This window comes from Anas platyrhynchos, chromosome 6 (assembly GCF_047663525.1).
Source record: "Anas platyrhynchos isolate ZD024472 breed Pekin duck chromosome 6, IASCAAS_PekinDuck_T2T, whole genome shotgun sequence".
Lineage (NCBI taxonomy): Eukaryota > Metazoa > Chordata > Aves > Anseriformes > Anatidae > Anas > Anas platyrhynchos.
Genome location: NC_092592.1, coordinates 19,406,349 through 19,432,907, shown reverse-complemented (window position 1 = coordinate 19,432,907; position 26,559 = coordinate 19,406,349). Strand labels below are relative to the sequence as shown.

Here is a 26,559-nt window from a genome sequence, read left to right as displayed (position 1 = left end):
CATGTGACCCAGATCTTCCCTTTGCTCTGCCTGCTGTGCTGAATATGATCACCATTTACTCGTCTCCAGAACAGCAGGCCAGGAGCTCGGGCCTGCCTCCCCAGGCCCCAGGACGAGCTCTCCCCCGTAATCCATGTCCAGACCCCAGCAAGGGGCGCAGTGGGGCTGCCAGGGGCTCAGCCTGCCACAGGCTCTTCTCAGGCACCCTGGTTTCTGGCAACCTGCTGCAAGTAAACTCTGCAAGCAAAGCAGTTACCCAAGTCACAGCACAAGGCAAAAATACAAGGAGAAAAATAGTTTCATGGGGTGATTTGTGTTTTCTTCACAATTGTACATCGGAACATGAAATTTCCTAATTGTACAATTAGGAAAAGGTGATGTGGGCTGAAACACACTTGCTCCTATATACTGATGGTCTTTCCCTGTCCTTAAGGACAGCTCTCCAGGATAGGATACATTGACCTTGGAAGCTAAATCTAGGTTCACTAGTGATCCTAGAGCATTTAGCATTTGGATGTTATCAGAAAATAATGCACACCATTGGCCAACCACCTCTGCACCACCGAAGAGTGTGTGCTGTGATTATGTAACAGCTCTCAAATTAAGGGGCTCTCAATTTAAGTCGCCTTCATTGCAGTACCTGCAGCAGAGCCAATACAAGGCAACAGAGATTTCTGCTTGTCTCCTGGGCCGTGGTAATTGCAGTGCTCTAACTCTTTCACACGGCCTTAGTAGTGCAAACTTAAAAGTGCTCTGGGATCTGCCGGACTGAAGGATGCTATTAGAAGGTCAGCCACTCATTACAAACAGCCACAGCTTCACTTCGCAGCAGCTCCCAGCCAGACATTTGCCTGTATCACAGAGAACGGAAGGAAGAAAGAGATACCACAAGGGGCATATTTCAAGAGACAGAGCATGCCAGTAGCAGAAAAAATTGGAGGCTAAAAGCTGCCTGATGTCCTCTTCCAAAAGATCTTCTCCCTTGTGCCAGGAGATGCTGCAGCTACAGACACAAACCCACACGGCCCGGCGGGCTGTAAACGGAGCGCCGCTGCCTGTGGCAGCACAGGAGACGAGCGAGCTGGCGCAGATGGCTGCCACCCACAGCCCAGCACCCCAGCTGCTCACCAGCCCGAGAGCCGGGCCGGGAAGTGCCCCACCGGCCCCGAGCCTGCCTTCCCACATGGCTCGCATCACTCGGGACGGCCGTCCCGCGAGGAGCCACCGCCAACCTGCGAGCGCCTGGGAGCCGGGTGCTCGGCTCCTGCCCCAGCTGTTGCTCTAATTACATTAAACACACGGAATTCAGCTGCAGCTGCTCAGGCTGCTTCCAAAAGGACTCTCCTTTTAATTAAAAATTTGCTATTAAAGAGCATTAAATTGTGTAACGCAAATAATCCTCTCGAAATGATCTGTTCCGGCAGCTAATGACCAGCTTTGCTGCGGCGGTAACCAGCAGCAGCAGGACAGTTAGCTAACAGGATGGGGCGTGCTGCTGCTAACCAGTCCCTCAGGATCACCGATTCCTTCCTCCTGCCTCCGAATCTGCCACAGAGCAGTTAGAGGATGCTGGATATCTACCAGCTAGCTGCTAACTCCCCAGGCCCACAGCATTTCACACCAATTGCAGTTTTAAAGCTTTGGAAAATGGAAGAGAAGAAGGGCTTGTTAGCGCTGCTCCGCTCAGAAGGAACCAGGCTGCTGAACACTGCGAGGAAAGACAAGGAAGAGTCCTGCGGGAGCATGAAATGCCACACGCGCTGTTGTTTTTCTTTCCACATTGTTCACACTGAAACCTTTTTAATGCTCTGACCCTAAATAATAAGGTCAAGGCAGTGCCCTTCCTGGGGGTGCACAGCAATCCACAGCCCAGACAGAAGCTGTAGGGAGAGCAGTATCTTTCCTGTTGAGAAACCCGTCCTTCTGCACAGATAAAAAGTAAAGAAAAGAACACATTCAAAGTGCCTTTAAACATTTCACTGCCAACTAAATATTTTTTTTTCATTTTGCAAAGCCTGTAGTGCGAGGCTGAAGTTCAGTACACGATCCATAACATTCCCTGTGCCCTACACAAACATGACATGAGCCCAAGGAGCGCGTTAGCAGGAAGATTTCCTACTCTCCCGATAACAGGGCCATCGGGGCCATCCAGAGCTGTTGTTATTAATTTCCGATTATCCGCCTAGCAGATAAGCCAAGCACTTCTGATAACCACAAATGTTATATTGGAGCATTTTCTAAATAAAATCAAGTAACAACAAGAAGCCAACTTCAGTGCTATCTCAAAGAAAATACACAGAAAACATCTACTTCATTAGAATAAATAACATGTTTTTAAAAAAGAAACCACAACAAATTTTAGGTCCCTCCCAAGGTGCTGCAGCTCTGCTACTCACATGTCCATCATCAGGGCAAAACAGCTTGTGGGAGCCACCTGTTTGGTGCTCGGGCAGGGACAGCCCCAAGGGAGGGTCCTTCCCTTGCCTCTGTGCTATTCCAGCCAGGGGAAAAACGGCAGGGGAATCCTCCTCTGCCTTCTGCAGTATTGTTGAGTTTAAGCCCCATGAGCTGGCTGGCATCCCACTTGCTTTTTTTTTTTAATTTTATTTTTTAAGGAATTGCTTGAGTACGGCTAAATCTCCCAGCTAGAGAGATGAATAATGCAACCCGAGCATCTCGCTAGCACAGACCACACAGACATACAGAATAAACACTTCCCTGGCAAGGAAGAAAACGCAATTGTCACTCCAGCCCCAAATTGAGCAGGATTATGGAGAAATGCTTCTTATAAACTACAGGCAAAATGACAGGCAGAGGATGCAGAAGGGAGAAAACAAAGGGTAAGTAAGCAATAGCTAGTGAAAGAAACAGAAGGAAGGAAGAGAAATAAGAAGCTGGACTAATAAAAACCTGGAGTGTTGGGGAGCCTCCTCACATCTGGGTGAGCAGTGAATTACAACCTGCAGCTCACAGGAGAGCAACTTAGAGGTGCCAAGCCAAGATCACCTTGGCTTGACCTGTGCTCCGTAGCTCTACAGCTAAGAAAGCCACAAACCATAACTCTTCCACAAGGCCTCTTCCCTTCCACCATTCCCACTCCCCACTTGGGTTTCAGCTGAGAACAGCAGCCCCCAGTGACTCAGAGCGCAGGCAGCAGTTGGACATGGCTGGCCAGGTCTGGGAGCATCCCACCTGGAACCACCGAGCTGCCACAAGGGAGCAAGTGCAGCCAAACCACCGGGGAATGCCCGGCCTCTCAGCTACTCTTCGGGCACGGCATCCTTCCTGTCCCACTGGCAAAGGCAGCCTGGATGTCTGCAGCCAAATGAAAACAAGGAAATCTGCTGTTTACAGCAAAACACAGCCTACAGTTTTTTTCATACTCACTTAGGAAGCAATTCAAATCTCTTGTTAAAAAAAAAAAAAAAAAAAAAAAAAGGTGATAGGAAAACACCAGAAGGTGGGGAAAAGCGAGGGCCTGCTCTGCGAGAGGAGTTTGTCGTGATGAGCAATTGAGGAACGAGTAAACCTCGGTGGTGGCTGACACCATGACGCTAGCACAACCAGTGCTGGCTCGGCAGGCCAGGCACCCCACTTTCTACCCGGGCTACTTCTGAGTGCTGGGGGATTCTCCAAGGGGCTGCAGACACAAGCACCAGATCTTTCCCTGTCCTTACAGCAACTTACACCTTGATCATAGCCATCACTTAAGCACACAGGGACTGTAAGACTGGAAGCTTTTTTGTAATTTTAAATAAATATCCATTAAAATCACTCCCACGAGACACAGGTACTAGGAGGACACACTTGTCAAAGGAAATAAAACTGAACTGGGTCAAAATAAATTCTGCTAATCCACACGAGATTTCTGGGCCATTTTCTCCCTATGTTAAATAAGGAATTATCCAAAATCACAGTTCATTATTTAAGAAGATGGAAGTTAAAATTACAAGAATTCAACTGCAAGTGTATTTTAGAGAAAAGCTCCGAAGCAGGAAAAACCTGAAAAAGCAATAATTCTGATAGATGCTGAGACAGCGTTTCACTGCTGCTATAAATTCCCTCAAAGAAATTAACTCTGAAGCAATTCAGAAAAGGATATGGAGGCAGAAATCAGAACCAGAATTTGGCTCTGTCACTTGGCTACTATCAGCCTCGCTTAAATATGTTTTTGTTGTTATAGACGTAAGTGCACGCAGTTCCTCACAGCAAAGGCTGCAGTAAGCTGGGACACAATAACTGCCTTGAAGAAGGTCAAAATAATGAAGTGCTCAGTTTGAGCTATGAACAAAAGATATTCAAGAGCTACTTTTGTACAGCTGGGTTAAAAATACTCAAGAAAGAGGACAGATCATCTGGTGACAAGTCCAAAGAATAGGGACATATTTAGACTAGCGTAATAAAGAAAATTTAAAAGGAGAAGGGTAACACCTAAAAACACGGTGGACAAACACAGTAATGCTAGAGGAAAGTTTTCCGAACTATGAATAAGAATTATCCAATTCTGCGTTGTCATTGCTTTGAGAATCCTAGAAGAGGAGAGCACTGCACGTTTCACATCTGGATAGGAAAATACCAGGCTTCCCTGATGTCACTGCTCTGGTATTTGATAGGTAGCATGGGTAAAAAAATGAATTCTCCACCAGAGAATCCCTAGGTAGTGGCTGAATTACAGGACTTAAATCTAACACACAGGCTGATTGAAATAAAGTTTACAACTAAGCAGAAGTAAGCAAGAGATGATACTCAAAACACTGCAAGTTTAGCTCTGCAACAAAAAGAAAGCAATGGTGAAGTTTATTTTATCTTGGCCTTTGCTCAAGCTGCAGTAGCACAACTGGGAAAACACCTGCAAGTGAAGGGGCTGAGCTATGAGCCCGCTTACAGAAACCTGCTTCTTTCCTGCAAAGTGGGGACCAAGGGCAGGAAGTGCCACATCATCCCCTTCTATTCCGTATGTTCCCAGACACACCCATGTCAAATGCCTGCAAGGTGCACAGGTACACGAACCACTAAAACGCCAGGTTGCTCATGGTGAAGCCATTCCCCGTGGAGCCACAACTCTTGCTGCTGACTTCCACAAGCATTTTGTCTGCTTCTGGACACGGAGGTTTCAGCAGTGCTGCTATCTGCCTCATTCTGAGGCTCCCGTATCCTCGGTAACTGCTGCATCCATCTTCCCTCTAAAACAGACCACTGATCTGTTCAATTTGGCGGTATTTGGTGAGCGTGTCTGGCAAGTGGTTTCTCTGAGCCTGAACACTAAATATTAGAAAGCTGTCAGGAGTATTGAAAACACAAGTTGAAAGTCAAGGAAATCCTTCCTCTAGTGAAATCAAGTCTGATGTGACCACTCGTAATGGCACTTGCAGATGGATGGCTCCCAGTGAGAACACGGTACGGATCCCAAAAGCCTTCGGGAGTCAGAGAATGGCCTCAGGTCAACTTTCTTCTGTCCAGAGACAGAAACGCTCTCTGGATCAAGGACTAACCACGCTGCAGAGCACTAAGCTCTTTGAAGGATTACTCCACTGTGATTACCTTCACCATAATGTGCATCTAAAGACAAGCAAAACACCCAATTACAGAGCAAGAGCCTATAATTAGGGCTGAGGTTTGATGAAGGCATGCGAGGATAACTCAGAGAGCAGTCATTTCACAAAGAGCAACAACAAATGGAAATACCACTATTCCTTTTGCCCAAATAAACCTTTATTTTATCAGAGTAGGAGTGTTAGAGTCAGCATGCTGCAGCCTGGAATCACCACACCAGAATCAACTGCAAATGGGTGAGAAATAAATTCAATGGGTTTGCTTTATATCCCACGTGCAGGCAGAATGAGGAGAAAAGGGAGCCCACCTCACAGGGCTTTAACTTGCCATCCTCTGCCCTGGACCCACTACAGGCTCGGGTCACTGCAGAACAGCAGGACGTGCTGCAATGCAGTTTCCAACAAAAACGGTAACAACAAAACTTTATTTCTTCATTAAAGTGAGTGCAAAGCATGCAAAATCTGCATAATCCTTCAGGATTGGTGCAGTGTTGCTAGCACAGCTCACACCGAGGCAACAAAGCAAGTATTCATCCAGAAGATGTTACAACAGGGAGCTGCAGTAACTAGGTGATTACTAACTGCCAATACGACTCAAGGAAAAAACCTACCTCTATATCAAAACAATACAATTTCCCTCTGTGACAGCATAACAAGTGCAAGGAACATGGAAGCAGCAATGCACGTACTATCTGAACTCCAACGAGGCTTCTGACAGCATCTTACATGCTATTTCCATAAGTGATTTTGAAAATATGTGTATATGTGATTGTAAGCTAGCTCTGGATACAAGTCACTGAGAAGACATACCCAGAATTGTTACTGTCAAACTGGAACAACATATCGAGTGAGATCTTGAAATGTTTGTGCAGAGTCCAACAGTATTCAACAGCTTCATTAACCAGCTACATGACACAATATACAGCATTGTTATTGAAAGGCATGTTACTGTGGGAGTTGCAAGCATATTTTAGTATCAGAAAGTAAGTCAAAATGGTCTTGACAAATTTGGGGAGAACCCATACAGTGGTTTTTTTTTTAAACACTTCTTTTACTTTCATATTATAATGGGGACAAATGTAATACCCACTTTGATAGGAATCCTCATCTATAAAAGTACAAGATGGAAAAACGATTTGCTTGCCAGAAGTTCTGCAGAAAGCAGTCAGAGACAATAATGTGTCGGAAAACAAATGTGCATCAACAATATGCTTAAACATCCATGACCTGCGAAACTTGCCAAAAGAAGAATAGCTTTTGTCTGACAGGTGAAGCAATTATCCCCCTATAGCTATTGCTAACACGGCCTTAAACTCCCACGTACAGTTTTGGGCATCCCATTTCAAGATAGATATTAAGTCTCTGGACAGAATCCAAAGGAGAAAGGGAAAAAAAAAAAAGACTAGAGCTAGAGGTCTAAAAACATGACGTATGAGAGCAGAATGAAAGAACTGGGTTTGTTTAGTCTGAAGAAAAAAGACTAAAAAGAGACATGATAACAGTCTTCAAATATGTAAAAGATAGTTACGCTAAAGAAAAACTACTTTCTACATATACACTGGATAGAAATAGAAACAACAAGCTAAGACAGCAGCAAAGTATGTTTTTTCTAATGTCTGACAGAAGAATTAAACATTTGAGAGATTGCTGCTAGAGGCTGTGTTATTATTATATGGTTTTAAGAGCAAACATGCCTGAATGAGCGAGGTATAAAATTTTTTCACAGAACTGCTGAATGGACCATACAACTTCCTGAGGTCTTTTTCACCACACTTCAACTCTGTGTTGTAGGCAGAAGACACAATTGCATTATTGCTATTTGCAACCACCCATTGAGTTTAGAATGACTCGTCTCTTTTCTCTTAAAATAAGAACTGTTCTTTCTAGGAAGACAAAATATGCTCTGCAGAGAATGCAAGAACCACTGACATTCCCCCAAACGCTCTTCCAAACCACAATACAGCAGGAGACAAGCATCACTACTCGCTGCAGATGAAGAACCAGCTGTAGAATTAACGAGGAACGTGACATGTTTCTGTTTCCAGTTGGGTTTACTTACAAAAGTGCTTATTCTCTTGGGTACAACATTTAATCTGTGAGAGGCCTGACAAGAAAAGATGTCAGAACTGATAAAAGGAAAGATGATAAAAGTTAAGTCCAGGCCAAAATAAAAAATGACATCACCTACTAAACTAAGGGCAACGAGCCTTATGGGGCAAATGAAGCTCAGTAGCTAGCTAGTAGCATGAGTTTTGTAATTCTAAACACTGTCAAGCACTAAGTTTACTGGCTGGTATATTCATCACTTCAATCACTGCACATTACTGTAGAAGGTGCTCACTGCTCCTCTCCTCATGCCAGAACTCCATAATTGCACTCAGATCCAACAAGCTTTCTGCTGAAAAGCTGCCGCTAAGGTGATGTGCATGTCGTAAAGTCCTACCCTAGTTGAAATTACTTCATCACATGTGGAACAGCTTAAAGATACCGGTCCGTGAGGCATGCTGTAAGTAAATTTCCTCTCCCAGGTCGTTAGAGGATAAGAGCATACCATTAGGAAGCTGGAAGTGAGGAGACCACACAGATGCCCTAAAGTTACCTATGGTGACAGAACTAAGCAAAAGAAAGACCATCCAATCACACTACAGGTTTCCCACACATTTAGCATTGGTTTTGTTGAAGGTGGCAACTTGGTGTATCTGAGCGTTTTGCCCCCAAAATGAAATTAAATTAGACCTTTGCTAGTGTCCTACAGGTTTTACCTAGAGCCTAAAAAAGGGAGGATAAGTGGTGCAAATACCTTGCTCAAGGTAACTTCCAGCACCATAAAAGGTCACTAAAAGAAACCTTTAAGCAAAATATTCCATAGTGCTTTGGAACAAGATTAAATTCATGCCCTCCTTCTACAGTTCATTACAAACTGTGTTTTTGGCTTGAAGATGTGTCTTATTTTTGCCTTCTTGTATTTCAAGATAAAATTATTCCATTTTTTTAAAATTATTTTTTTTAACCACATTGTGCATCACCTATAGAGCAGGAGAAGCTCTGCATGGGAAGCGAACACACACATACAGCACACTTGGGTGTGCTGCTGGGCCTGGATGCTAAAGGAACAGGACAGGGTCATATGCAGAATTTGTCAAAGAGAAATTGAGGTGATGCCAACAGGCGTGTTTGACAAGCTCTGGTGAACATTTGGAATCCATCTGCTCCCTTACTGCATGCTCCACGAGACGCTTTCCTCCTGTCTCACCCCTGACCCTCTGAACCCAGAGAAGCTTACCAATATTTGGATGCTTCAGAAGTCGGCAGATTCGAGCTTCACGTTCCAGTTTCTGGTGATCTGAAAGAGTAAGAAACAAGGTGTTCAGCTCCACAACTCTGAGCTCAACTCTTTTTCATATTCAACAAAGAAAGGGACACGGTGACCCAGCAGACATCCGGAGGCCCAGGTAAGACCCGGAATTGCTGGAACCATCTCCCAAAACCTCACACCTCTTGCAGACGAGGGCGGTACAGGCACCTGCATTCAAGGCTGCAGAGGACCTCTGCTCCTGCTACAGAGTTAGTGCTGCACTGATATTCCTGTGTGGATTCAAAGTGAGCAGCAGCACGACACCATTCTTCCATCAGGCACACAAACACACAAAGCCGCTCCCAGTGAAGTCTCTTCTGAGACTTACCCCTTCCCCAAAGCTGGAGAAGAGGAAGAACAGCCTCTGAAGAAACAGCCCAGATGAAATGGTAAAGGACCTGCTGCCACCTCAGAGAAACAGTGGGGAAGAAAGGCAGAGCAGGAGGGAGAAATACACAGCTACTGCTTGGGCACAGCCGCCACACTGCCAGCTCCACCGAGCCGTAAAGGTAACCGTGCTGCAGCACCCATGGCCCACGGCACTGGGGAAATGCTGACCCAGCACTTCCAGACCTCCAGGCGAGAAGCCCTGCCCAAATGCTAAACATGCCCATTCCAGCCCAAAGGCAGTATCAGTTTAAGCAGGACAGTCAGCTGGATTAACGACAAACACATCAAGGAGAGCAGAAAATAGTTTCTCCTGCTTAGAAATGTAATATGCATGAGGGCAAGGAAAGGAGAGGGAGCTAGGGCAACTCTGCCCATCTCAGCCAAAAAGCAGAGGCCTGTTGGCTGCTGAGGCTCAGACAGGAGATTTTTACTCCATTAAAGCACAGTTTCACTGAGAGGAGTTGAGGGAGGCAAACGTTTGGGGGCAGCCCCAGAAGCTGCTGAACTCTTAACCCTTGGGGATGCAGATGTGGAGAAAGAAGCAAGAGAAGAGGACTGCCCTCCCTCCCAGCCCAACCAGATAAAGAGAACAGCAAAGTAGACTGCCAGATCTTGATGTTTCTTCTCCAGCAGATCTTCAGCACATAGGGTTGAAAACACACCTCTGCATCCCCAGGGCCACCCAAGATTTTCCCCAGGAGTAAGCAGGGCCTTGGCTGCTTGGCAGACCCCTGGTAGAAGTGCAGCATCCTCTGATTTACACGAACCCCACTGGACACCCACATCAACACTGCCCTGCCTGAGAACAGCCTGCAGAGCTCCACGGTCTCTGTGTAGTCTTCCCTTCCCCCTGCACAGAGCAGCTTTGAGACACTGTTCTCTTCCCCATGAGCAGAAGAGACAGACCACAGCAGACTGCAGCTCAGAACACCTCTCCTGAGCTGGGAATAGCAGCTCAGGGCACTGCAGGATTTCTGTCTTCTTTCCCACTGCTGAACTGTAGAAAATGTCCCAATTAATATTTTATATGGGCTGAGATGTGCTTACATCCTCATCTGCTGCTGTTCAGGGAGGGGGAAGGTAAATTACTCCTTTCATCTCTCCTTCCTTCTCAGTTCTGGAAATTATTGTTGTTATTGCATATATTTTACAGCTCCGTGCCAGAACCACTCCAGCAAAGCAGCAGGCGGCAGGAGCCTGGAGAGGATCCACGCAGTGCACCAGGGCCCGGGGAGCCAGCGCTTCCTCGCCTGCATTGCCGGGGGCCCTGGCTCCCCTTTCAGCAGCACCTCACAACTGAAGTTTTGCAGATCAGTTGCAAGGCAGCAGCCTGCGCTAGCACCCTGCAGCCAGGCCACGCTCTCGCAGCAGGCCCCTGGTTTCAGACGAGGTATTTGGACCCCGTGCGCACGCCCGGGGCTCGCAAATTCCCCGCTTACCCTCCCAGCTCCACTTGGAACCCCTACAGGAGGGGATCCTTCGCCCACCCAGATCACGTTGCCTTCGTGCACAGTTACACACGCTGGGAATCTGTTCCCGAGCACAAGGACACGGGGAAGCAGACGGCAAAAACAGCTGAGCAAAGGGGGAAGGAGAGGTAAGGCCTCATCACGTGCTCCTCAGCCACCGAGCCCTGACAGCCAGGACGGACAGCTGACGGAGCGAGGCTCAAACAAAATGACATAACCATCAAGATGCCACGGGAGATGTAAATCAAGAGCAATTGCTCCCCTGCAACCCTACACCCGCTTGCAGAGGGAGGGGAGCGGGCAGGGCCGGCAGCGATCACGGGCAGCAGGCACGGCACAACTTGTGACAGGAGGTCAGCACCCCGCTCCACGGCCCTCCAGCACCGCACGGCCTGGCCACGGACCAGCAGAGGAGTACAGCGCCCCAGTCACAAGGTACAGGAAACTATTTCTGGTCGGGGGAAAGCATACCACACTGCTCTGTCTCCAGGGCAACAAAACAGGCCAACTCAAGCACAGCTCGTGGAGAGAAAGCACGCTCCCCGGCGTGCGGCCGCGCCAGCCCGGCAGCACCAGCACGGCAGCACCAACCCCGCAGCGAAAGGTCAGCCTGGGCTGGGCCGGGCTCCTCGCCTGCCTGCAGGATCACCCCTCCCAGGCAGCGCCACATCACGGCCCAGCTCGTGACCTGCCAAACAGCGCCCATGGCCCAGGAGAGCCCCTGCATCCCCTGGGGAGCCTTTGAGGGCAGCACAGGCGCTGCGCTCCCCCAGCATCAGTGGCAGAGTCAAGGCAGTGCTTGGGGCAAACAACCCAGTACCCAAATACTTGAGCAATAAGCAAGAGTTGAAGTCTTTCTTCTCTCTCTCTGCTCTGACAGCTGTTATTCACAATAGGAAACAGAAAAAATTGCCAGCCCAGTAGAGCCGAAGGTTGGGCTCGAGGACACGTTCTGCAGTGGCTCCCAGAACCACAGCTCTCCTTGACTGCATTAGGAGAAGGACGAGGAGAAGATGCAGGTTCAGAGCCCTGCCTCATCAAGAGCTTGCAAAGCTAGTCATTTCTCCTCCCTCTCCCCAAAAGACCAAGATGATTTCTGCAAGCCACCTGTGGAGTGAAGGTGGAAGCAGGTGAGCGCAGCAGCACACCCCGAGCCACCGCAGGATCCCCTGCCTGGGGCATCAGGCCCAGCTCCTGCTTCTCACCAGCCACACGACTTCGACCAGCAACCTCCACACCTTGCCTGAAACATCCTTTAAGAAACAGAACCAAGACTTGAAGTAGTAAATAAAGCCATATATCCACAGGAGTTACTCCAAGCGTTAGTTACCCTTCCTGTCAGAACTCTGCACTGCTGTTCCAAGTCTGAATTCACCCATCTCCTGTTTCCAAATATTGGATTTCATTAGGCTCTTTTCCTGCTAAGTTCCAGAGCCGTCTAGCCCTGAACAATAGCTGATGCTTAAAACTTAAGTACAGGATATTACAAGCACTCATCTAATATTCATTTCATGCTTTCCAGCCAAAAAAGAGGCTCCTGCTGTTTGGACAGCCCTTCTATCTGAATCTGAACCAGTGACTATCCACCTGCACAGAGAAGCACAGTTTATGCAGGCTATCTTGTAGCAAAATTTAAAACATAAATGCTTCAGGAGATGGAGCTTAAAAGCAGCAGGACAACACTTCCCCACGTTGGACACGCAAACTAAGGTGCGAATGTTTATGCCTGGTTATCAGGCCTTTGTAGGGGTAAGATTTCTGCATTTGTGTCCAACAGCTGGAACTACATGGAGCCAAGTATCTCGTTTCATTGCTGTGCAAACACTGCTCTAGGATGTGCACCGTTACTCCAGCCCCGTTCCAGTAACGCTCACACCACAGTTCCTCAGAAGACACCTGATAAGAAACAAACTGCTCAGAGAACCAGGATTTCTGAGGTTTGGGTTCCGACCTGTCTGGGGTTTGCTTGAACACTGAACAAGAATATTGTCTGCAGCCTTGGTCCAAGTGAAGGACCTGCAAAAGTGAAACTGCATCTTGTGATGTGAGCACGCAGCCCCTGCAGCTGCGCGGCCCCCACAGCAGCTGGGCAGCAGTGGTAGTGCTCAGCCCACGTCCCGGCTGTAACCATCACTAACAGAGCTGGGTACATCCAAAACCCAGCCCAAGATCAAGAGACACCAAACCCCGGTAATTCAGCCCGTATAGTATAAATGCATCAGACTTCAGCAGGAAAATAGGAAGTGATGTAAAACAGAGGTGCCCCAAACAGAAATGAAAAGCAAAAGGCAGGTGGCTTTCCCTCACAAAGAACTGAGGATCTCCAGCATGGAGGGGAGCACGGCTGGTTGTGAAACAAAAGAGCGTTTCTGACTCTTCTGTAAGAAAATCCTTTCAGTGTCTGGCCACCTCGGTCTGTTGCCATGAAGATGCTGTGGCAGAGATGGGTGGAGAATGAAAAACCAGCTTCTGGGCTCCGTTTTACTCAAGGCAATCAGTTCTCAATTTTCTGCTCTAGCATCTGTCTACAAGCCCTGCTGCTCGGCATGTTTACTCCTCACCAGTTCCTTCTCCTCCAAGGGTAGCAGAGGCCTGGGGAAGAACATTTTCAGCCACACAGACAGGGCACAGGACACCTACAAATTGCTGCAGCCTAGAGCTGTCAAGTGAGAACATTTATATAACACCACCAAAAAAAAGATGAAGAAAAAGGTCACTGCGCTTCATCAGCCTGTTAGGAAGCAGGGGGGGGCTGCAGGGGAAGCAGAGGGAAACGCGCCTGCATGGAGCTGCGAGGCACTTACAGAAGGCTGGCTCCAGAAAAAGCCACCTGCAACCAAGCCAGGAGCGAGACGAGTCCCAGGCAAGCAGGGTTCAGGCTGAATGTGAGCTGGGGAAGGCAGCGAGGTGGCTGGTGCTGACACTGCCACCCTGCACATGCTGCTAGCACAGGTCCCAGCATCACTGGGTGAAGCTCTGATGCCCTGACTCTCCCCAGAGCTGCAGAGGGATGGATGGATGTGTTTCGGCCGCGATACAAACACAGTGTCCAGCCAGCCTCCTGCTGCAAGCTCCCCAAAGGAGCTGTGAGCAAAGAGTTTTAGGAGCCCTGCCTTTCGTTCACCCCTCCTGTCCTGGAGAAGCCTGGTTTGCTCCAGGAGCACACATCAGCAAAACCATGCCTGCTTCAGGTTGCTCCTGCTCCTGGCAAGCAGAAGACAGCATTGAGAAGTAATTGAAAGAGCGGACAAAACAGTTACAGAAATAAAGCCAAACACCATGTTATCAGAGAGAACAATTAATTTCACACCTACCCAAAAACATGGTGGAAAAAGCGAGCTCTACCATCATTTCTTCAACCAGCACCACAACCAGCACTGCTTGGCGATGGCCCCAGACGCCGAGGAGCACACCCACTGCTCTGTTTATTTGCTCACTTTACCCAACAACAACTACACAGAGGTCATGTGGCTAAAGCTCGCCCTTTATTTAGCACACCTGCCTCAAAAGAGAAAGAAAGCAAAGGAGGTTTCTCAAGCTATCTAGAAGTTTAAGCACCCCAATGGGAGGGCAGATTCTTCCCCAAGCACAGGAAAAAGAAAAAACCTCACACTTAGATCTTCTGTATTTAATGAAAAACTGTGCTAGGAAGAAAACCCCTGCTTCTCTCTTTGCCAGGAGGTAACCTTGCTGCTCCCAGCTGGCCCCCGTCATGTGGGCTGCTTGGGAACACAGCCCACCTGCCCTCACCCCACACCAGGACCTCGCTTTCCCCCCACAGCGGAGGGAGGCCTGAAGACAGCATTCCTGCAGGAACGCGCTCTGGGGTGCATTTCTCAGAAGGGGAAGAGGCCGGAAGAGGAATCAAACCCAAGACAATAAATCCCGTTTGATTGCTGTCATCATGCCAATTCCAGGAGAGTCAATTGGTGCCAGCTGCTGTGGTATCTTGCGAGTCGCTTCAAGACAGAAATCGAATTTGCATCAGATGCTTTGTGTAGCACGAGACCAGCCTGAGCCCTCAGGTTGCTTCACGCTTCCGTGTGCTTGGCTAAGGTCATGCTTCCTGAGACATTCCCAGCAGAAGGAGCAAGCTCCCTGTTCCCGGAGCTCAGGCCACAGGCTTAGCCCAGCCTCCGCCTTCCCCCAGCACCGCTGAGGGCTCAGCAGCGGGCTCAGGCAGGCAGGAGGCAGCAAGCTGTGCTGCACTGCCTGCTCAGACCCAAATACCAGCAGGTCTCCAGGCACCTCCATCCACCCTTCTGAAAGAGCCATGAGAAGGAAGCAGATGATACCAACCCCTAAGTGTGACCAGAGGCCTGTGTACACTCGGTGTATTCTTTCTGACAATTGCTAACAGCAGCTGCCTAAAGGAAAATGTAAGGAAAGCAAGCATGGAACAGCCCTTCCCAAACGCTCGCCCTCCTTCCAGCTCTCTGCAGCTCAGGACTCCTCCATTTCCATGGTACCGCTGGGATCCCAGCACACAGACCAGCTCTCAGGAATAAATCCATGGCAGCGCACTGCCCTCCTTCCAGAAAACACTACTGGAATCCAAGTGCAGTTTTTACCGCCCCCCCCCCCAGTGCAGGAGGACCCCAGCAGCGCCACGTCCCAAGGGCGCGGGCACCCAGCACCTCCCCACTCCCACCGGGAAGCCCTCTGCTGCGGCAGCCCTGCAAGAGCCGCGAAAGAAGCAGGGAGCAAACACTGCTTGTCCACACAGCAGCAACTGGAAACCCCCTGGTATTGCTGTTCTGGGAAAACAAAGCAAAAAATGGAAGGAACAAACTGCATGAACTTCGACGTGCTACCACTTCTTTTTGCTCAAAGAACGCAGCAATCAGATCACCCACAGCACACAGCAGAAGACGCGATGCTTTAAGTCATCGTGGGCATCCCTGACTAGTGCCCTGAGGACCACCCAGATAAACTCATCCTTTTCTCCTGCATTTCTTCACATTGTACTTAGCAAAGAATTTGACTGAAGGCAGATAGGAACATAGGTACAACAGTGGCAAAAGGAAAAAAAATAAAAATATTAAAAATAGATGGATCTTTAATCAAAAAAGACAATCTCCATCCTTTTCATTGCAATTTCTCTTCTTTCTGTCCTTCAAGGCTTCCTTTCCTTTTCACGTGCACGTTTTGCCGTTGACCAGCACAGCCCATCCGACACAGAGATAACCTCAGGGTTACCCAGCAGGCGGACGGGTGGGCAGAGGAGTTCCTGTGCTCTGCTTCTCAGAGGAACGCTCCCCGGGCACGGGCTCCTGCCCACCTCACAGAGCAAAGGCAGAGCAGCCCGGGGCATGCAGCAGGAGGAAGCGGGGAGCTCGGTCACACACACACAGCAACTTTCCAAGAACTTCACGAGTCGCAGGCGGCCCCGTCCCTGACTCAGCGCCACGCCTAGAAGCGAGTCGCCCCAGCCACTGCTGCTGAGGTGGCATCTTGGGGGGCAGGCCTGCCGTGCCACCCCTGCCTACCAAGGCGCAGATCAAGCCAAACTGCAGTTGTACTGCCTCTCCCTCATGGGTCTGATCTGTATTGTTTGTCTCCTCCAGCGATTTTACCAGGTGATCCTTCACACATGCTCTGGCCAAGGGTTTCTGAGCGCTTCTGGGGCATTTGTGGTTCAGCAGCACCCACTGCGTGCCACGGCACCACAAACAGCTGCCAGCAGCCCTCCGGCTCCAGGGAGGCAGAGGGGACCTATGTCTGACACCACCCACGGGCACCTCTAAATGGGCTACACTGGAGAACATGAAAATGACATCAACAGAGTGAGCCCCCCCCCCGGTGTGCTCTAAATCCCATCACTCAGCTGAAGTTGCTGCCTGCAGCAGATCCCATGGTGTCACCAACGCCGGCACTGCCAAGCAACATGAAGGCTGAACCTACTCGCGTGCACCAGCATATGGAAAGGGAAGGGGCAAGCAGCCGAGTGATCCACTGTGGTGATCCACCGCAGGTATAGCTCAGAACAACACAACCTTGGCAACGGAGCTGTTCCTGAGCTTGCTGCAGCACTCCAAGCAGGATTTTGGTTCCCAGCAGTTCACTGCTGAGGTTACCCTCCTGTGCCGAGTTACCAGCTCTGGCCACAGAAGTCCGTACCACAGCCCTCTGCTGTGCCCAGGAGTCCTACCAGCAACCTGCCCTTACCATTTCACCTCCACCTGCTGCACTGGCCCAAGAGCCACTTCGTGCTTCAGCAAGATGTCTCCTTGCAGAGAGACGCCTCCTTGGTTCCTCCTGCCTCGTCCTCCAGGATGAGACATGAGGAAGGCCCGCCCTGCAGCGGGGGACTCCGGGAGCCAAACTGCAGCAGCACATCCCAGCACCTCCCTGCAGCAGTGTGCCTCCAACACACAGCCACCTTCCTCCTGTCCTGCTGGGCCAGAGGTCAGCACCCGCAGACACAGCCAGGCAGGTAAAAGCTCAGCAAAGGGCAGGAATTCTCTCATCTCCTTCCATCTGCTGCAGCCTGAATGTGACTAGGAAAAGAAATGGAGTTTTCAACCCAGAAGATGCTGAGCTCCACGGCCAGGCAAACAATTTCACCCTTGCACCAACAGAGCAAAAATGAGTGCGTGGTCACCTCCGACCCCGTATCCCCCAAGGCCATCCCACATCCTTGGGCTCAGAGCGTGTCTACCCAGCTGTTGTACCGTGCCCCCCTCCACGGGCTGCACCCCAGCACTGCCCCAGACCCAGCCCTTTCCCCCCGCCCCTCGCAGCGTGCCGTGGGGCTGCGGTTCAGCCGTTCCCCCACACTTTGCCTCCTGCAGCTCGCGCTTTCCTCTGCAGCCCCACATCCTGCAGCACGCGTTCCCCCAGCCCCACGTCTCCGGGCACCCCCAGCTTCTCCTAATCCACAGGGCAGCTGTCCCCTCCCGGCCCACAAACCCAGCTGCATGCAGGGCAGCCCCGGTCGAGCCCTCCCACCCCAGGTTCCCACCCGCAATGGCACCAGCTTCTTAAGCTGCATTTTGCAAGTAAATCACGTGCTCGGCCGCTAGTTTGGGTGCAGAGCCAAGAAACACTCCAGTGCATGGGGGAGGGGAGCTGGTGTAGTTTTTGTTTCATGTGCCCAGCTCACCAGCAGCTTGGCTGAGAGCAAGAGCAGAACTTGGCCCTCACACTCCCTATCCCCCAGATGCTCTTGCTTGGTAGTAGGAGAAAAAATACAGTATTAAAGGTAGGACAGAGGGGAGGAACATGCTCTGCTCTTCCACAAGTGCTGGGCTGGTTTTTCCTACCCGGCTGGAAGCTGGAGAGCCCCCTGAAATGCTGCAGCACAAACCACAGCTCATGTCTCACCACAGCACCTCCAGGCAAAGGGTCTGGGGCCGTTTGTCCCCATGTCACAGCCCCGTGCCCAGCAGGAGGCAGAGATGAGGACTTGAGGCCCAAGGAGGCAGGAGGCTGCAGCTGCACCACCAACTTGCACACGCCGAGCTACGTTTTTTGGTCAGAAAGGTGGGGAGGCACTGTCTGAGAGCAGGCAGGCTGGCTGTACAGCACGTGGTTAAGTCAACGGCAACCCAACAGGATTTTTTTGCAGGGTTTAAGGAAGGAAAACTGCTTTGTGCGATGAAGAGATGATGCATTCATGGAGTCCCATACACTTTCTGCAAGGAGCTGGGGAGCCAAACACACGCAGCAGCCTCTCAGCTCACACAGCACCAGGCAATGTTTTCCTTAGCCGCCCTTTGCAGCTCGCTCCCATTGTCCCTAGGCCTACAGACCACAAGCAGAGATTTTGGGAAATTGAAGTTTCGATGAAGTTCTGGAAGACAGATATTTACATGGGGGAAAAGTCATCTTGGGAAACAAACGGACAAGAAGTTCCCATACGAGACCAGCCACTTCTGGTCAGGGAACCTCCAGGCACGTACCATTTACTACGCAGCCCGACAAGCCCCGCAGCACAAGGGTTTTTCCCGTCTTTAAAGGGATGGAGGAAACCAAAGCAGAGGTACTGAAGCCAGAGCCCATGTCAGCAACAAATCCGTGAACAAGCTCAGATCTTTGGAATTGCAGGCCCTCGCTACCGGATTTTTCACCCTTCTGCAGAAAGAGAGATGAGGACAGAACCAAGGCAGCTCACATCTCATGGATTTTGAGCCATTTCTCAGAGCACGAAGTGACAGGAGCAGCATTACCACTGCTGCAATACCTCACCCCATCTCCCCTCGGGAAGCACGAAACCCCACCTCACTGCCATACTAGGTCCTAGCCAAGCGTTATTATGAGGCCCAGTGCTCGGCAGAAGTGCAAATAATTAAATAAAGCTCAACATTTACCCTGTTTGGGTGGAACTGCCGCCCAACCAAGGCTGCTTCGTGCTGGGCAAGAGGGCCCTGGCGTGGCACGGGGCGGGCTGGAAGGCGTCATGCCGCGCGTCACCGTGCCTGCTTGCACATTTCCAGGGAAAGAGGCTCTTGACGCACCTCTTCTCCAAAAAAGCAGCTGCTGTGCTCCGCTTCTGATGTATTGCCTGGCTAAGTTAATTTCTTGTTGTGATGAATGTTTAATGCTTCTGGCTAGAAGATTCAGATCTTGTTTGTCTGGGGGCATTTAATGCTGCGACTTTACTGTAATACTAATTGTACGGCCTCCTGCAGCTTCTTCCCCAACAAGTCCTCTGCTGTCGTTAGGATCTCAGTTACGTGGTACATTCTGGCACCCAATTCCACCGCACCACACCAAGATGACTGATGCTCACCAAACCTCAAGGGACAGATAAATTCTGCGACTGACAGACAGACAGCAGCCCATGAAGAGCTGTCCCCGCTGATGAAGTCCACCCTGCACACCGCCCAGCAGCACGGGCTAACTGAGGTCTTGGGGATGGGGCCACAGCTCTCGTGGGATCCCAAAGCACGCAGATCTTACGTTGCTGCCTATCCCAACCAAAAAAAGAGAGGGGAAAAGGAAGGCGAGTCAGGAGGAAAAAAGACAATGCTGTGAATCAATTACCGAAATGCTAACATCAGTACTACAAAGCTACTTCCTCTCCTGAGGTTGAGGTTTCATTTTGGGGGTGGCGCTAGGGACGAAGCTGAGCCAACACGTCTGAAGACTAAATCCTCCTTTTTCTCCAGAACACACGAATGAGGAGTAGCGGAAAGCAAGCTGCTCCCACACTGCCCACCAGACAGCCTCAGCTCTCCCACCAGCAGAGCCCAAGCAGCCTTCCACAGCCCCACAGGTGCTGCACGAGGCCAGGACCCAGCCCGCAGCACCCCTATTAGAAGAGGCTCCCCAGCAGCCACCGCTTCCAGCGAGCAGCGAGGTGAAAGCAGCTCCTCGTGCTCCCTTTTTGCCACTTGCACCTGAGCAGATGAGGCTCGGGACCCTGCCCATCTCATCACCAACACCACCATCCCCCTTCTTCAGCCTCTCCCTTCTTGGTCCCCTCTCCAGGCAGTGTACCTGGCTGCTGGGGCCCGGCAGCAGAGCAGCCTGAGTGCTGCGTGCCGTGCCCAGGGAGCGCTGCAGCCCCAGCACAGAGCCACAGAGCATCCCCTGAGCTGCTTACATCTGACGAGCACGATCCAACAAGACAGCCGCCGAAGGGCAGGGAGGCCTAGAAAGCGTGTCCTCGGGGCACTAGTAAATACCAGCAGGAGATGTGCCTCTGAAAGACAAACATTAAGGGCACGCTGAGCCAGGAACACGGGCGGGAGGCAATGAGGAGGACTCAGGAGGTGTCTAAAGGGATGCCAAAGCCAGGAGAGAAAGAACAGAGCAGGGGAAGGAGAGAGCAGCACACGGAAAACAGGATTACATGGGAAGAGAAAGCCCGGCTCAGATGAGATTTGCCGGCCTCGGCAAAGGGGAGCGGAGGGCAGCCCAGTGCCTGCCTGGGGAGGCCTTCCTCCTGCCCCAGCCCCGCTGACCGCGTCACCCACAGCTCCACAGAAAGCGAGCCTGGCAGCCTCTGCTGAGGGCACAGCTGCTGTCACAGAGGGCCATCAGTTTTCCTTTTTAACCACTATTTCAAGGAGTTCCTGCACTGCTCTCTGCCCCCACACTCATCTTCCACCACGCCAGGAGATGCGTTTCTCTCGGTTCAGATGGGGCAAAGCCATCCGAGCCTCCCGTCACCACGGCTGAGGTGGTGCCCACAGAGGGAAATTCAGCCTCCGAGCAGCAGCCAACATCCAGAGCAGCGACCGTGGTGTTGGCTGATCAGCTTAGGAAGTTTCTGCCTCCAGCCCATCTGCTTGTTCTCACCTCCTCAGCCGAGTGCAGTGCCAGATCAGCTGCTCGGGTGGCAGCCCTGGGAGCAGGGAGGGCAGAAAAGACAAAAAAGAGGCAGAAAAGACAATTTTAAGTCTACCCTGAAGGCAGCTGAGCTTCGAAGGCAGCTGATAAAATTAACAGCCTTAACAGAAACTGCCCACTGCAAACAGCAACCAAATAAAGCTGCTAGTTCCCAAATGGCTGATGACCAAGCCACAGCTGTGCCGGGGGGAGGCGAGGGGGAGAGCGCGCATGAATCCTTGAATGAGTCACTCGCTCCCTGCATCCCTGCTGGCCTAGATAAGCGCTGCTGCCAGCCGGCGATGGGTGCCACACACCAACCCTTAAGCCCACAGCATCCCTGCTGCTCAGCCCCTGGTGGGCACGGAGCCCGCCCTGAGCACTGCAATCACTGTGTGGGTGCATGAGCAGGAGAGGGGCTCACAGCAGGAGGGCTCCTGGCTCCCTTCACGGTACCAGAGACCTCTCCTCGTCCTTTTGCCTGCTGGCAGATGTCCCCCTTAGGGGCTGGGGTCTGTGGCAGGTGAGAACGCACCATAAAGCTCCCTTTCCGAAGAGGAAAAGGCTGCAAAAATGTGAAGGCAAAGTAAAACACAGTGATGAAGGCTCTGTGCACGAGGCTACTGCCCATCCCTGCACTGACACTGCTTTGTTTGCAGCACTGGCTGCCCACTTGCACCACCCGAGGAACGAGCTCTGATGGAGCACATCAGGGCTGCCTTGCCTCAGCGATGGGCTTCAGAAAGAGGGCAGCAGCAAGCCTGTGAACTACCCCAGAGCAGAAAACACATGGGAATTAAGAGCAAATTACATCGAGTCTAAACTAATGCCTCCCCTACAGACGCACCAAGGACAGGGAACCGGTTTGAAACTGCCAGTACAGCTAGCTACATCCCTGCAACACAAAAGCAAGCCTTAAGTGGTGAAACGCTGAGGCGCCACAGCTGTATGTCCCGCAGTAAAGTCAGTCGGTGTTTTGAGAACAGAGGGTTTTAAATAAGTGCATACTGCAGTCACCATGGGAAAGCTATTAAAAGTTAACTGTCCTCACCCACCGAATATGCCACAGCTTGCCTTCCCCCAGTTTCACCGTGTACAAACACTCCAGGAGGAACAGGGGAGGGAAAAGGAAAGGAACCTTGAAAGCCCAGGAAGATCGTGTTTGCTGCGTCTGCAACAGTGGCACACTGCTGGGTGCTCAGGACTGCAGCAGCAGAAGCTGGCTGTGCTGAGAGTGACGGCAAAAAGAGAGGGTCAGGCCACAACGCTGGGTTTCAAGCTAATGGTGTGGCACACCAATTTGTAAAGTCTGCCTTTGACACCACGCAGGTCTGAAAAACTTCCCTCACCCCTTAATTCATCTGGTCACAAAGTGACGAACCACAGAGGACCTGTGTAACATATGGCTGTGCTCACACTCGGTTATAACCGCCTGAGACACCTCTAACTCTTCCAGGCTGCATCAGAAGTATTTGGGGGAATGAAAAGAAATAAACCAGCAGCTTCTCCTTTGCCAAACCCATCGATTTCTGTAGGGCTTTTCTGGGTTTGAAGATTTACTTTACACCCTGCCACAAAAAAAAAACCAAACACAAAAACAAAAACCATCACCACTTCAGATGCAAGTGCAAATCTTCCTTGGTTACACTTTTTAGGACATGAGATACGCAGACAGATCGCAGCGCGCTGTCACGCACGTCTAAAGGCACGGAGCACGCACAAAGAGCCGCCCGAGGCAGAAGGCGAGGTGCTGCTCAGGGCACCTGGCTCAGCCACCCGAGCGGTGACAGCAAATCCCGCCGGACACCCAAACACACCAGGCAGGGTCGCTGATACGTTCAGGATCGAGGAATATCAACAGGGCAAGGCAAGGCAGCAGTGCTATGAGGGAAGGTGAACAGCTTGATACCACTTGTACGCTCCTCCCACAGCACCTTGGACAGGCAGGATTGCTTGAATGCTTTGAGACCAGGCTTCCCTAAGGAAACAGCAGATCAAACACACCTTATCCCATGTACCATAATACTAAAATGCAAAGAGAGGAGCACTTCTGCAGTGTTCAGGTCAACATAGCTCACACCAAGAAACGGAGGCCTCTGAAGTCTCCTGGAAAGCCAACACAAAGATGCCCTGGCTTACAAGGCCTGTCTCCTGCCCAGCTCCAGCAAATGTACTCCCAAACACAGCAAATCCCTGCCCTGAGATGTGGCCCAGGGACCCAGTGAACTATGTGGAGCCAGAGGGCAAAAACTCCCAGTTCTGCTGCGCTCCAAAACAGCACATGGAAACGCAGCAAGGGACAGCTCAACCACTGGCCTCAGAGACCTGGAAAAACGTCTTTATTTCCCTCGATGGGTCAACTTGGTCAATCCACCACTGCTGCAGTGTAATCTCTGCTTAACTTCCCCGAGCATCTGGCTGCTGAGCACTGAGCGCACGTCACACGCCCCCGCGCTCATACATCTGGGTTGGAGGCAGATTTCCATCAACTGGCTCTGGTCCTGCTCAGGCAATCGATCACCAGTTGTTGTATTTGAAGCTGGCATTTTGGCATTTCTTTAGCCAAATGCTGGGACCTGAGGCAAGGGAGTGCTTATCAAACTGCCTGGGAGCACAAGAACGCAAAGCCAGAGGGGCTCCGGGAGAAAGCCGCTGGGCTGCAGCGCCCACAGCACAGCTGCATTCTCCTGGGGGGCCGATGCTGTTCTTTTACCAGCATCTTATGCTAACAGAGGTGATGAATGTTTCCCTTTTGGGACCAGAGCTTGATTTCATGTCTAATTCCAGGTCTCTCGCCTCTGAGGTCCATTTCCCTCTCTTGCTCCTCCCATCTCTACCTACTTCAGGACTTTCGTACTTCTCACTGTGACTGATGGGCGTTCTTCCTAAATCAGCATCATTTCGAAGCAGATATAACTAATGGAAAAGGCCTACAGAAGAAAATGCACACTTCAGCTCTTGGTAATAAAGTCAGCAAGTAATTGCACACACCTCTCAATTCAGAAGGCACCCAAAAGATAGCTGAGAGCCACCGGTGGCCACAGAAGCCCTGCGGACACATGACACTGGGCTACGCGCTGCGGCGGGCACCCAGCGGACTCGTGAGGGCAAGCGGAGCAGGAGCCAGCAGCGCCCTGCCAGGGGAGCAGCAGCCAAGGGCAGCTCTGAGATGGACATCCAGGGGGGAGAGCGGGGTGGAGAGCTGGGGTCACAGCAGGACAGCAGGGAACGTGACTGCAGCAACCGGGGCACCGCGTGGCTGGGGAGAAGGGCAGGACGGGGGGTGCAGAGCTGGGGACACAATGAAGCACACTCCTGCCAACGGACTGGACAAATAAATAAAAAATACATAGGAATTTATTGAAAACTCCCTTTTGCAGCATCACAATGACACGTGAACTACTGCTCCAGCAGCCACAGAGATGGCAGGTGAATGAGACAGAGGTGGGTTTGCACAGAGAGGGACGGAGGACGATGCACTTGGCATCCCCCAAGGAGGACACAGGGCCCAAGCACTGCTCTGCTTTGCTCTCTTCAGCAGGTTCCACGAGGCAGAGCTGGAAGGACAGCACCCTTCTGCCCTTGCTGCCTTGAGAACAGCAATATTTGATGGGCAGAACAAGCAGACCAGGCTTGCAAGCAGTATTCTAGATTTCTTTTCAGTAAAGGTCAATGTGACAAGCTCAGACAGGCTTTTAGGGAATCCGCTTGCCAGATCCAAGACAGCGCTCAAGAGCAGTCCTGCTCAGGTCTGCCACGGATCTGTCTCAGCCCATGATTAACCTTTGGGACCACGGAAACAGTTCACAGAGCAGGGCCTGGAGAACTTCTGCTACAAATTCTCAGTTTGATACACCATTTCCATCCAGAACTCGGCTTTCTATTGAATTGCAAGTCCTGTTTCTTGATAGCACCCTTACCAACTCAGGAGTATCTCCACACACGTCTCGGTGAATATTGTTTCAGGTTCTTCTGGGTGGCTTGTTACCATACTGCCTGCTTTGGGAGGGACAGGCAGCACAGCACCAGAAGCAGTAAGCTTTCTCCAAGAGTTTTTAGCAAACCCACGTGCATCCTCACCTGTGGGCTGGAAGCTGGCTGTTGGTAGCACCAGGACAAAAAAGGGATAAGAGAGATGCTTCTCCTAGGACGAGACACACCGCCAGGAGAAGGCATCCTAAGCACGGCCCAACATGCAGGACTGCCAGCATGCTGACAGAAGTTTCACCTAGCTCAATATTCAATGAAACAAGGTAAAGGGAGGTTTGGTTCTCCTACAGCACCTGGATTTGCAGCAACGACTCAGGTTCCAGTCTGAGAAGGAAACACCACCATATGGAAGAGAAGACCTCTCCAAGTGTGCTGTGACCCTAACAAAACAAATGCACAAATTGCCATCTGGAATTACATTTCGCATAAGGAAAAGGGGCACCACTACGAGTGAAATGAAACAAGAGCAAAGAGATGCCATCAGCAGCCTTGCTCTGAGCAACGGCTTTTATTTTAGTGAGACAGAAGGGGGTGGGGGAGGGAAAAAAAAGCCTTCATTAGTCACTGATAGGATAAGTTGTATTTACAATGAGTGCATTAGTCATCCCCTGGTTTTGTTCCAGAGGGAGCAGAGGAGGGCTCTGTCTTCCTGGCTTGCACTGGAGACAAGGCCTCCGTGCCCAAAAGCGCAGCCACTGCTCCCGCACGTGCTGCTCCAGAAAATGCAGGGCTGCAGCACGGGCTGGGCGCCCCACAGCCAGCCCCTCCCTGCCTCCTGCTCCCTCACAGTGCTGCTGGAAGCACGGCCTCCTGCCTTCTGCCTCTGCCCCACGGCGGCACGGCGAGCTGCGCTGGGAGCAAGGCACAGGGAAACACTGAGGCTGCAGTGCTGCCAGAAGCTGTCACTGCCCACAGGAAAACTCATCCACAGAGGGAGGTGGGACTGCAAGGCAAGCACTTAGAGGCACTGCAAGGACTGCTGCTCCTCTTGCCCTCCCTGAAGTCGCAGCATGCTGCAGGAAGCCTAAAAATGCACGTAGACCCTACCCTGACCAGGCGGTTTGGTGTGCCTGGACTACACACTACTTGACCCCAGTGGGGCCTCCCTGCATGCCCCAGCTCTCCAAACAAGCATTATCCCCTGCACACCTCCTCCCCCATGTGCCAGCTACGGGCATCCTGAAAGGAGGGGACAGGCGGGACTTGCTCCTCAGCATGCCGAGAGCACCAAGGAAACAGCAGCTGTGTGGGGCAGGCAGGCTGCGGAGCACAAGACAGCACAAAAATGCTGTCCCCACCAATGCTCTGCCACGAGCTGCTGGGGAGCCTCTGAGTCGCGGGGAATCTCAGTTCAGCTCAGCCGGGAAACTCGAGAAGTTCTCCAAGCCCCGAGGGCTGCCAGCTTCACACAGGTTTTACTGCTGCTGTCCTACACGGCTACTCATTCCTGTTCAAAAGAAAATCAGATCCAACCTGTAGCCACTCTCATGTCTTCCCTCTTAGCAGCGATCCTGCTGCTTGTCCC

The 26,559-nt window shown here is 51.1% G+C and overlaps 1 protein-coding gene across 30 annotated transcripts in view; it reads right to left on the bottom strand.

Moving 5' to 3' along the window:
* Positions 1 to 26,559, bottom strand: part of CAMK2G (calcium/calmodulin dependent protein kinase II gamma) — a 109,305-nt gene that overhangs the window by 51,989 nt on the left and 30,757 nt on the right. For 29 of the 30 annotated variants that reach the window (XM_027459811.3, XM_027459830.3, XM_027459829.3 and 26 more), the window contains exon 3: positions 8,836 to 8,895. In XM_027459811.3, the coding sequence (XP_027315612.1) occupies positions 8,836 to 8,895 (60 nt within the window). Of the gene's footprint in view, positions 1 to 8,835; positions 8,896 to 14,080; positions 14,106 to 26,559 lie in introns of those variants that run through there. The other variant, XM_038181253.2, reaches the window with a different exon arrangement.